General features: G+C 40.0%; 1 protein-coding gene across 4 annotated transcripts in view; it reads right to left on the reverse strand.

Moving 5' to 3' along the window:
• Window positions 1-13,120, reverse strand: part of LOC136840588 (molybdenum cofactor sulfurase-like) — a 165,468-nt gene that overhangs the window by 57,625 nt on the left and 94,723 nt on the right. For all 4 annotated transcript variants that reach the window (XR_010853660.1, XR_010853661.1, XM_067107242.1 and 1 more), the window contains exon 4: window positions 10,443-10,580. Coding sequence is in view for 2 of the 4 variants with exons in the window: in XM_067107242.1 (XP_066963343.1) it covers window positions 10,443-10,580 (138 nt within the window). In the remaining 2 variants the exon portion in view is untranslated. The remainder of the gene's footprint in view (window positions 1-10,442; window positions 10,581-13,120) is intronic.

Consider the following 13,120-nt stretch of genomic DNA (forward strand, 5'->3'; position numbering starts at 1 on the left):
GGGAGCAAGCATATTACGGCCTTTTCTAGTGGTTCTGCCACTACCAGTTCGAAGATTGAGTTTGGACTGGCTAATGCGCCTGCTGCCTTCCAAAGGGCAATGAATGTGGTTCTGGCTGGGTTTGATCGCAAGAAGGTAACTGTTTTTATAGATGACATTTTGATTGTGAGTGAGACTGTAGAAGAGAATATGGAACTGCTTGAACGAGTGTTAGAAAGGTTGGAAGAAGTAGGAATAAAAGTAAAACTTGATAAGTGTGCTTGGTTGGCTGGGAGGTGGAATTCCTAGGGCATATGGTGAGTGGAAGAGGTGTAAGGAAGAGTGATAAGTTTTGAATAAGGTAAGGGAATTTCCACGTCCCCGGACCGTGCGTGAGTTGAAAGGATTTTTGGGTTTAATTGAGTTTGGAAGGAAGTTTATAAAAGATTGTTCAGGGATCGGAAACCACTTACTGAATGGACGGGGAAGAGAAATTGTGTAAGATTGAAATGGGATGAGCGAATGATCAAGGCGTTTGAAAGAGGAGGCTGCAAGAGACGTGACGTTGGCTTTCCCGGACTATAGTGAGAATGCGAATAAACTAGAACTGTATACGGATGCAAGTAAGTATAGTATGGGAGGATGCTTGGTACAAATGCAGAAGGCGAATGGGGGAGAACAATTGAGAGTAATTGCGTATGTGAGCAAGGCGTTTGGAAAGGCAGAGTTGAAATATTCGGTGATTGAAAAGGAATTGGCTGCAATAAGGTTTTGTGTGACAGCGTTGAAAGTATTTTTGTATGGGGTAGATTTTGTGATACGACGGATCATCGACCGCTAGTATATATGGTTAAAAAGGAGAGTGTGAATGCTAGAATTGGATGAGAACGATAGAGGATTTGAATGAGTTTAGTTTTAAGGTAGAGTATGTACAAGGTAGACAGAATATTGTTGCAGATGCTATGTAAATGTGGACTGAACAAGATGATAGGGTTAGGAGCGACTGGGACCCGGACCAAGTACCTGTAGGATTTGTGGTAAACCAACAGTATGTAGGGGAGAATCGAGTGTGGGAATGTCTGTTTGGGGGTTGAGTAATTTGAAACAAATGGGTTGATTGGAGTACCTGCAAGCATGAACGAGTTACGTGAAAAGGTGATGAATGAGATGCCGGAAGGAGGAGTGCACGAGGAAGGAAGGGAATTAGATGAGGAGGAAAAGTTAGTGAAAGTGTTGTTGGTAGTGGCTGAAATGTTTAAAATTACAGTACGATTGTTCTTTGGATGGAATAGGCCGGTGGAGTATAAAGGAAGGGTGAATGAAAATGGTACGAATGTGATTTTAAATGTTCACTGTGGAAAGGATACTTGTAGCTGGCTGGTTAAGAAAGGTGATTGTGGGGAAAATGAGGGAATAAGGGGTAGGGTTGAGGATATTGTTGAAGATGAATGCATGAGAATGGTTGTGAGGAAGCTAAGCCGGTGAATGTAGCCGTGAGAGCGTGTATGCATGAAGCGAAAGGTGTTAGTAACGAATGTAGTGGTGGATCAGAATAAATATTGTAGTTTGGTAGACACAGGGGGAGCACAAGTGTCGTTAGTGAGTAGTACAGTAGTTAGTGAATTGGAAAGGTGCGATTGGGATATAAAAAGAAAATCAACGAGTGTAAGGATACATGGTTTGGGACAAGGGAGTGTGTTAGTATGGGAGGAGGTACAATTAAAAATTCAGTTAGGTGGATTTGAAATAATACATAATTTTGTAGTCATGGATGAGAATGATATGCCAACATGTTTTTTATTAGGAATTGATTTTATGATATAAGTGTGGATGTCGGGAGGGAATTTTAGGAAAGGGCGGCAGGAAATAACGAAGGTTAAAGGAGGGATGTGTCTAAAACTAGTTTTGTAGGTATGGTAGATATTGCAAGGAGTGAAAATGATTTGTTGAGTGAAGAGGAAATTAAGCAGATGCAAAATCAGTGCATGAAAATAAATATGTTAAGAGAGTGTGTGTTAGGGGGTGTAAGAGTAGGAAGTTTGCCACCTGAGTTAGAAGTGTATAAGCGAAGTGCTAAGAGATTTGTTGTATGTAAAGGTATAGTTTATTTTTGCATCAGGAAGGAATATGGGATGGGAAGTGTATGTGCCAGTATTTTCGGAAGACGCAGCTGTGGGTATGTGTTTATTGGTGCATAATAGGTTTTGGGCATCTGGGAAAAATAAATTATGGGAATGTATGAGAGAGATTGTATGTGCCTGGATTGAGTAAAATTTGTGCGGATGTAGCGATTACGTGCGGACTGTCAGAAGGGTAAATATCAAAGTGTGCATGCGAATCCACCTGTGTTGCGACTGCAGATGAAAGAGTTATTTGAGATGGTTGTGATTGATTGTGTGTCGTTGCCTGTGACTGCTAGAGGACATGTGGGAATGGTTGTAATGGTAGATCATTTGAGTAAGTTTGCAAGAGGCGGTAGCGATTCGAACAAAAAGAGTGAGACTGTAGCGAGAATGGTGGGTCAAGTGATGTTGCCAATGTGTGTGCAAGCCATTTGAATGTTGAGTGACAATGGGCCTGAATTTGTTGGATGGGAGTTTGAGCAAATGTTGCGTGATTGGGGCATAGAACATGTGTACTTTACGCCGTGATATGCCCAGTGCGAATGGATTGGCGGAACGAACAGTGAGAACGTTGACAGAGATATTACATTATGATGAGTGAATGTGATAATGATTGGGATAAAAGCGTTGGGCGGCGTTGTGGGTATACAACGCCACCGTGACATAAGGGTATTGGTATGTCTCCGTGTAAATATGTGTTAAATTTTGAAAAGATAGTGAGACCGAGATTGGGTCTATCTGAGAATGATAGGGAGGTATGGAAGAAGGCGCATGAAAGGTTTGAAAGTTACAAGGTGGGCGAGAAAGTGTTAGGAAAGAAGTAATCGAAAGGGCGGTTGAATGTAAATAAAGATGTGAAAAATTTGAGGGTCCGTATGAGGTGTTGGAAGTTGGTCCCAGTGGGCTTAGTTATGTTGTAGGGGAAGTATGTGTAGATGGTAGTGTGAGAGAAATGCGAGCGCATCACAACCAATTGCGTGGAGATGGAAGGATGTACGGAATATGTGAGAGAGAATGGGGTGTATAAATGGTTGAAATCGAATGTGGGTGAACCAAGTATGCATGAGAGCTTGTGTATGGAAGATCAGCAATTTGTTTTGATAGAGTATGGTAAAAACGTAAGAAAGGGAAGAACGTAAGTAAACTGAATGGTCGTAAGTTGTGTGCTAGGGTGTGAGTGCCAAAGTGGAAATGAGTGATAAAGCGTGTAATACGGATGAATGGGATAGTATGGATAGAAATTTATAGCATATGCGGGTTTGATATAACTGAGTTGACTGAACGTGTAGGGTTAGTGAACGGTTGGAGGTGAGCGAAAGTGTAAGAGTAAGAGAGCATAGCAGTAATATACGAGTGATTGAAAGCATGAATGAATCGTTGCAAGAATTGGAAAGGTCAATGAGCGAATGGGATGGGTTAGTTGAAGAATTGGGGAGGTATTTGGGAACGAGTTAGAGGGTATAGATGAGATTGTGGATGAAATTGAGAGTGGTAATAGTGAAGAAGATAGCGTGAATCTGAGAGAGAATGGAGGAGAAAATGTAAATCTGAATGTTGCTGGAAAGAGAGCGAGTCTGAGAGAATGATTGCGTGCCCATGAACGCGATCTAGAGCACCTGCTAGTGAGCATCCGTGGGTGTTGCGTAAGGCGATTTGAAAGAGGTGTGAAAGGTGTTGGTTGGGAAATGCTAAAAAGGGGGGAGAAATATAGAGGGATGAAGAAATTTGTTTTTATTTAGCATTTCCCAACGTTTTGTGAGAGAGAGAGAGAGAGAGAGAGAGAGAGAGAGAGAGAGAGAGAGAGAGAGAGAGAGAGAGAGAGAGCGAGTGTAATTGTCGTTGTGAGTGGTTCGGTTGTTGGAGTTCGTTTTATGGCGTTGTCTGTCTGTCTGTCGGTCTGTCGGGAGTTTTTCGGTTTTGGGGAAGTCTTGGGCAGTTGAGGTCCAACCTTGAAAGTGAACGGGGAGTTCGTCTGTTTTTTTGGGACCAACATTAATGGTTCGTGTGTCTCTTCTTCTTTTTTGTTTGTTCGTTGTTGGTGGAGGGTCGGTTTAAGTTTTCTTGTTTTGTGGTTGTGTGCTGTGATTGGCGACCGTGGACCTTATCCATCTCCAGCAACCGAAGATCAGGGTGAGTGTTGCGTGTTGTGTTGTTTGTGGGTGTGAATTCCGCCACAACGACATAATTATGGCTGAAGGGGCTACTCAATTAAAGGATCCAAGGGAAGATCTTGAAAGTTTATGCAGTTTGGATCATTTAGGTATTGATTACAGTGAAATAACGGAACAGGAATGGAAAGTATTAGAGAACTTTGAGAGTACTATAACATATTCTGAAATTGACAAACAGTACGTTGTGGCATTGCCTTGGAAAGAAAATAAAAGGAGATTAACTTCCAACTTTGGGTTGGCTTTGAACAGACTAAAACAACAATGTGTCCAGTGTGTCAAGTTTCAGAAAGACACTCAGTATCTAGAACACTACCAGAAAATCCTTTAGGATCAGGAGGATAGGAGATTCATAGAGAGAGTGGCATATTTTAAAACAAAAGACTTTCATTTCTTGGCACATCATGGTGCTAAAAAGGACAGTGCAACAACCCCTATTAGGATAGTATTTGACTGTTCGGTTAGATAGGGAAAGGTGGGTTACGCTTGAACGATTGTTTGTGGACGGGACCACGAACAGCTGACCTACTCAAAGTTCTACTGCAGTTTTAGGGCAAAGATATACCTGCAGAATTTGTGGAAGCAACAACTGGATTGGGATGAACAACTCCCAGACCCATTACAGAACCAATGGGTTGAGTTATCCGAAGACTTGGAAAAATCTCTTTATATTTTCTTTCCTAGGAATACTAGTCTAGGAAAGGGGGACTCCTTACACATATTCTGCAATGCCAGTGAGTTAGCATATGGTTGTGTAGCTTATACAGTTAAGAACGAAAACTCTCATTTAATGATGGCAAAGGCAAGAGTAGCTCCCATAAAAGAATTAACTGTTCCGAAACTTGAGTTGATGGCATTGTTGCTAGCAGCAAGAATGGCCTAATTTATTAAAGAATCCTTTGAGAAGGATGAGTTCATAGAACTGTTTGTTTGGTCGGACAGTAAAGTCGCTCTAAGTTGGCTAGTATCGAAAGGTGTTCTCCCTGTGTTTGTGAAAAATAGAGTACAAGAAATAAATTCTTTAATTCCAGAGGCAGTCTTGTCCTATGTGCCTACAGATGATACTGTAATCCCAGTGACTGGTTGACACATGGGAAAAGGGGCAGAAATGATCTCGGATAGTTCTTTCTGGTGGGAGGGACCCTCTTGGTTAAAAAATTCCTCTTGGCCAATAGACAGGTCAAGGGTTGGTGGATCACTTACGCAGGGTAGGGAGGAGAACATTTTGGTCAATACTGTAGGGGACAACCTGAATGGTAATACTCACTTACTGAATTGGGAAAGATTCAGCAAGGCTAAAAAGGTCTATAGGACCACAGCATGGATCCTATGATTTCTGAATTATTGTAGAAGTTCAACCAGTATGACGAGGCATGGTGAATTGACCTTGGAAGAACTCCAAGAGGCAAAGACTAAGACCACTGCCATCATACAAAGGGAATATTTCCAAAAGGAATACGATAGTTTGATGAAGGTGGTAAGAAAACCAAAACTAGCCCTCGTACACCAGTTGAATCTTTACCTGGACAACAGGGTAATAAGGTGTAAGGGTAGACTACAACACACACAATTACCCAAATCTGTTAAGTTTCCCATACTAATGCCGAGGAGTTGCTATGTTACTAGGGTAATTATTAAAGAACTCATGATACTAATGCGTATAATACACCATTGTGTTATTTGTAGAACGCAGGGGAGACCGTATAAGCCCATATAATTCCTCCATTACCTGAGTTCAGGGTGCAATGAAAGCAACCTTTTCATACCACAGGTGTGGACTACACCAGCACATCATGGGTTAAGGGAAAAGGACAAAGCCCTGAGAAGGCTTATATCATCTTATTTACATGCCTGATAACCAGAGGCATACATGTGGAGCTAGTTGATAACCAGTCCTGTGACTCGTTCCTCATGAGTTTTAGAAAATTCTGTAGCAGAAGAGGATTCCCAACACTCATGTTGAGTGCCAACGCCACCACGTTTGTAACGGCATCAGAATACCTTAAGACCATGTCGGAGAATCCCAGGGTAAAAGAACATCTGTTAGATATAAAGTGTAACTGGAAGTTCATTCCAGCGAGAGCACCATGGTTTGGTGCTGTATGAGAAAGACTTCTGAAGCCATGCCTAAAAAAAATCATAGGACAAGCCTTGCTCAGTTTTGAGGAACTGACCTGTGTGCTGGTGGAGCTTGAAGAAATTATCAATGACAGACCATTGAGTTACACACCCGGGGACTTGAATCAGCTGGAAATTTTAGCCCCTAATCTCCTTGGACGAAAGCTTAAGTCTTTCCCAAGAGAAGTAGTAAACTGGGAAGAGATCTCCAGTGACCCTACCTATGGATGGAGAGAGTTTACAGAGAAAAGATTCCTCTATGTATCCAAGTTGTGTGACGACTTGTGGAAGAGATGGAAGAGGGAGTATTTAACAATGTTAAGAGACCCATTGAGTAGGAATGGTGCATGGCTCTTGGCCCAGGATAGGGGAAGTTGTCCTCATTCATGACGAGGGGCCAAGGAGCAAGTGGAAGTTGGGCCAAGTGATCGAGTTACACATAGAGAGAGACAAGGTCCCAAGAGTGGCTACTCTAAGAATGGCATATTGCCAGCTTATGAGACCTGTAATTAAGTTATACCCCTTAGAGCTGCGGCAGGAGATAAGGGAAACTAATCCTGCGACAGATGACATTCAGTCAAGCACCTGCCCAAGCAGGAGGACTGCTCAAATAGCTGCAGAAGCCAGAAAGGCATTGATAAGAACAGGACTATTGTAAATAATGTAGGCATAAGTTTTTCTTGCAGGGAGTTTGTTGAAACTTCGACAAGAGAGATTGTACTTTTCCGCAAGTTGTAGTATAGTTTTATATATTCTTTTTAAATTTACGTAAAGTGGAAATGCGTATTATGTACAAGGATATTATGTTTTGTTGTGTTTGTATGTAGTAATGAAAGGTGTTGTTTTAGCTGTTTCAATTGCAAGTATACGTGAAATAGTGCTTAACTACCGGCACTGTATTGGTTGTTTGTCCGGTGGTGAGTTGAAGGTTTGGTGTCAATCAGAGATGGCCGTGAAATCAGTCTCTTCATAACCTTGAAACAGAGTGGTTCAAGTTAGTGGGGACTCAAGAATGCAGCCATAATTAACTGTGTCTACAAATCCACTTAAGTATTCCTATTTATCTTAAAAGTCCATTTAGAGAAACTTCCTTTAGGAGATATGCATATCTAAATGTAAGGATAATTTCTTGTGGTGTGCTTTGGATGAGGGTCGTGAGATAGAGATTGTGCTCCTGCCAATCTAACCACTGTATTTCAAGCTAGGAACACTGAATGTGCCAATACTAAGTTCACATTGTTAGTTTAGTTAATATACACAATGCAATGTATTGATATAATCGTAACTTGAATTAGCATAAGAACAAAGTAACCTGGGTGTCATAGCATAAGGCTTAGGCTGCGATTTGGGTCAGTATGTCTCAGATCGTTTAGGCTATACGATAACACTGACGATTTGAAATGCTATACTTATTCTGAATGAGTCAGAATAACACCTGTAGATTTTTTACTCACTCTTATCCAGATTTTGCCCACATCCAATAGGCCCTTGGCTCTGTTAATGTGGATAATCAAGAGATTACTTTAATCTGGTAATTTATACTAGACAACTGCTTTACAGGAACAAGCCAGCACCCACAGAAACATCTTTGAAGAGAAGTAGTATCATCTACAAGTTTACCTGGCCAGTGGAAGGATGCCACCATTCATATATCAGGATGACTACCACTAACTCTCTTAGCCACCGTCAAGAAGGGGCCATCTTTAATCATTATGAACAAAATTACAATAAAAGAACCAACTGAGAAGAGCTGATAAAGAGCACAAGACCAAGCACCCGACTTCCAATGCCTTTGGCTTCTTGAAGCATTTCAAATAAGGGAAACAAAGCTTGGTATCAATATGGTAAAAGAAACTGAATTTCTCCCTCAACTATATGGAGAAATGTAAGAAATCATCCAGCACATAACCCAGTGCCAAACACCAATGAGAAGAGGAGGAGAGGGCAAGAGGGAGAAAGCACCAGATGAGGTCATTTTACCCGAGTTGTCTAAAATATCAGGAACACCAGTAACACGTACCCAACACAACAATATCGATTAGGCCAAGAAGATCAAGTGCCTACAAGACTGGATTCAACAGCATCAACCCATGACCAATCTAAATTCTATTCATTAGCCAACCCACCAATTATAAAACACCTACCTGCTATATATACCTGTGTAACGTGTATATTCATTCACTCTGACTCTCAGTAGATGGCTGCCAGAATGTGTGTCAAAATGTCAGAGGAAATAAAACCAAGAAAATAGAAAAAACTTTTAATAACCTTAGGGAACCTGATATAACAGCTACATGCTAATGAGGAGGAGGTTATAAGATGAATAGAGAAGACTCTAAACATTAGATGTCGTAGAAACGACTATTCAGCTATATCTGATGGTACTATACAGTGCTTCAATTTATCTTTCAAATTACAGGATTATGGCTTCTACTTGATATAATATTTACGCTGGTAAATATTACATCACTGAAGAACTGTGACAATACCAACTCCTCAAAGCCTGGACAGAAAAGAAGCAAAGAACTTGGAGGAGAAGGAAGGAGAGAAAAAACTGTGTCCCTTTCTCCTGTTTGGCTGCCCCTTATTCAACTTGTGCAATGGACATCAGCAGCCACAGCAGTCACAGAGCCTGAACAAAAGCAGTGACTCGAGGGAAAGGTTCATGGCTTAAGTCAAAGACCCTTCAAACAGAACTGCCAGTTTTCCCTAAGGATGATCAGAGAAACCTCCAGGAAACACCAAAAACTGTAGAACAGAATCCTCGTTTGTCACAGGGATCTGACAACCTAGATGGAGGTGATCATGTATGTCTATAATCACTGTTCTAAAAGTTAAATGTGGGTGAACTGACTCCCCTTTGAACAACTCCTACGACTAGTTGGAACTGGAAGAGTGCTAGACAGTGGAAAGGACAAGAAAGAATGAGTAGATGAAGCGTGCATGCATCTCTCAAGCCTTTCCACCATGGTCCTCTCCAAAAATCTCATAATATATCTATGACAAAGTGAAAGATTTGGCAACCTATATGTTGGCCAAACAGAGAGGGAACCAATCTGAACCTCCATTGGATGTCTTCCTGAAGGTCAGTCATGAAAACTCGTTATATAACCAACACCTCCATGAGGTTCCAACACTAGCATTTCTTCAAGACAAGCACATTCACAAGAAATCTGAAAGGAAAACCTGAGGAGTTGACTTTTGATGAAACCTCCACCACTTCTTTAAAAATATGACAACCTTTCCAAGAAAGGTCAGGAGGGCACACAAACAATCCAGCCATGCTGAAGACATTATGGGATTCTCTTATGAAATGACAAGTGTTTCTCTATGACATAAATATAACTCTATATGAATCATTTATAAGAATTATAAATTATAGTGAACCTGCAGGCTTCCTAAGAAAGATAAGCAAAAACAAAAATAATAAAATCATTATAACTATTATTATTCAAGTATCTCTCACATACTGAACAACAAACTCAAGAAGCGTGTTAACACATAAGCTTAAAAATTTAGTCAAGTTCCATGGCACAGCAACAGGGGAGACTTCTTCATACCTGCCAAAGAAAAAGTGGGGTTGACAGTCAGAGAATGAGTGGTATCCCATCTCTAATATACATGCCAGTAACTACCTTGTTACCATATTTCAACAACCAGACCAGCTATTGCCAAAGGTATATATGCATGTTATGAAGATCTGTATCTTTGTGGGAACAAAAGTACTTTAAATGCTTTGCATTTCTGTCAAAGACCAGAGCTAGCAGAGAAAAAAAATGGTGTCAGGACTGATATGCAACACACAAAATGAGGGGTCTCGCAGTTGATACAAAACGGACAAAGTGAGAGAGCTATTTACACTAAAATAAAACAAAAATAAGTGAGACATTTTTTAACAAAATGAGATTAAATGGTCTTTATCACTCGGACATTCTTTGAGTGGAGGGTACTTTTACAAAGAGGGTGAGTGGGAGTGTCTATGATGGGGCAATTTTAAAGCAAGGCAATTTACAATAAGACAACTTTACAATACACAGAGAACTCTTGGACATACCTAAACCAGTAGGATACCCCATGATCTTGTAGAAAGATAAATTCACAAAATCAGGCTTCCATCTGGCCAGATCAAGAGGACATGTTGCAACTAATCCTGCTGCATCCAACAATACAAACCATTCTGGATCACCAATACCTAAATGTGAAGTAAATCTCATTAATGAAAAAATCTTAAAATAATTTGCAATAATGATAAACAAACACATATACATATACATGTATACAGTACTATAGATAAAAAATATAGAAATAAGTTTACAAGAAAGTTTGTATAATTGACAGATGACATATAGATATCCCTGATGATGGGGTTTATAAGGAACAGATGCACCTGGAATCCAACAGTGTTGAAGAATTAGTGGACCTACCAAAACAAAGGTAAATCTTTGAGAGGTTTTACAAAGGATTAGGCCCAATGGCTTAAAAGCAGGGAGGAGTCAATTAAAGGATTATACAGTATAAGGGAAGAGACTAACCACCAAAAATGACCTTGGAATGAATAAGCTGATTACATATTTATAAAAGTACAACACATTTTCTCCTTTTGGTAAACAATAACAATTTTTGTAAAACGAACATTTTCAAAAAACTATTAAGCATACGAATACACAGAAAACATATAGCCTATAAGGTAACTAATTAGTAATTAGATCAGTGATTTTATCTCTAAGGACATTCTTGAACATTTTACTAATACAGAGATCCAAATAATATATGCCAAGGTTGAAATTACAGCTGGAAGTAAGCGGCAAATTCTAAAAGATTCCATTTAGAGAAATCTTTTGATCTGGCAATCACTGAACTGTCAGTCCAACTGATCCTGTGAGAGTTTTCACTTAAATGAATGAATACTGCATTGGATGTTTGCCCAGTTTTGACAGAATACTTATGCTGCTTAATTCTCACTTCTAAATACTTACTATGTTGACCTACTGTGTATAAAAACAAGAGCAGTCCAAGCCAGGAATTTTATATGTTATGTTGTTGCTTTCCTTAGGGCTATTTTTTTTATTTATAAAATATAACACACAATAAAAGAGAATGTAAAGAAATGAACTGGTTTTATTAAGCTGGATCTTAACCCCTTGTGGACGGGTAACATACATATATGTTTACACATAGCTTTGCGGAGGAGTCCAGGTAACATAAATGCTTGTTCAAGATTCTGCGGCATACAGTTTGAACAAATTTTGCGGGAAAATGTTCCATGTGCCATAAATCGCTATTGGCAGCTCTTCAGATATCAGTACAAGAGTCTGATTGAGCTGGGAGAGATCTAGTCTTGCTTGAGGTGGTAAAGGGGAATGTTGTCCCAACTTCCCATCCAAGGAAGAGTCGTAAATATTTTACAATATACAGTACTCAGATTTTGTTACTGACTTTAGTTCTTATATACCTGTTATATATTATGTGAGCTTTAACCATAATTTGACAAAAAAAATATTAGAAAAAACACTTATAACTACGTAAAAATGATATTTTTATGATAAAATAAGGTTTTACTTATACTTACCTGGTAGTTACATATAGCTGTCGTCTCTGACGTCACGGCAGAATTTTAAATTTCGCCCTAGCGCTATAAACACCTAGGTGATCCCTCTACCAGTGCCCTCTATAGGTAACAAGGAACTATCCCAACAATGTTCTAGAACTCATTAAGTTTTATGCCCACTTGACATGAGAGGGGAGGTGGGCGGGTTTACTCATGTAACTACCAGGTAAGTATAAGTAAAACCTTATTTTATCATAAAAAAATCATTTTTACTTATAGAACTTACCTGGTAGTTACATATAGCTGATTGGCACCTTTAGTGGAGGTGGGACCATGTCAGCCACATACATTGTTAGAAATCAAAACATGAATTTTAGTTCCTTACCTTGAAGGATTGCTGACGCAGCGGTTTACTGCCTCTGTAGTCTGTTTATCCCTCGATTGTATTGACAGGATATAAAGGATCCGGGTGTCAGATACAATCTGTTAGTACTTGCCGTAGAGGACAACGCCGTGACGGACAAGACTTAGTATGCCCTTGCTCTGGGCGCAGTACCAAATTAACAATAAGGGATCACCTCTATCACCATAATATTAAAAATTAAAAACTTTCAACCACAAACTTAAAAAGACTGTAGGTACTCCTAAACCATCAAACATAGTACCTACAGACGACGCAACCAAACCCAATTTCCAACATCAAGGAGAAAATGTTAGTCGGATAGGATTGACCCTCTTTCTCCCTCACCCACCACCGTGTCAGTAACCACTAAAGGCCCTAAGGTACTGCCATTGTCAAAATCTGTCTTCAATTCTGACAAGTAATGCGATGCGAAGACCGACTTGCATCGCCAATACGTAGAAATCACAATCTTTTGCACTGAGAGATTGTGCCTGAAAGCTAAAGATGTAGCTACAGCTCTTATCTCATGTGCTCTCACTTTCAGAATTCCCGTGTCTGAGTCCTGACAATTCCCATGGGCTTCCGAAATAACTTCTCTTAAGAAGAAAGCAAGAGCATTCTTGGAAAGTGGTCTTGTCGGGTTTCTCACAGAACACCACAAGTTCTCCGAAGAGCCCCTGATTCCCTTTGTTCGGTGAATATAGAACTTTAAGGCTCTCACCGGGCACAACAATCTCTCTTGTTCTCCTTCTCCCACAAGATCTGAAAGGCTCTTAAGGCT

This window comes from Macrobrachium rosenbergii, chromosome 8 (assembly GCF_040412425.1).
Source record: "Macrobrachium rosenbergii isolate ZJJX-2024 chromosome 8, ASM4041242v1, whole genome shotgun sequence".
NCBI classification, from domain to species: Eukaryota; Metazoa; Arthropoda; class Malacostraca; order Decapoda; family Palaemonidae; genus Macrobrachium; species Macrobrachium rosenbergii.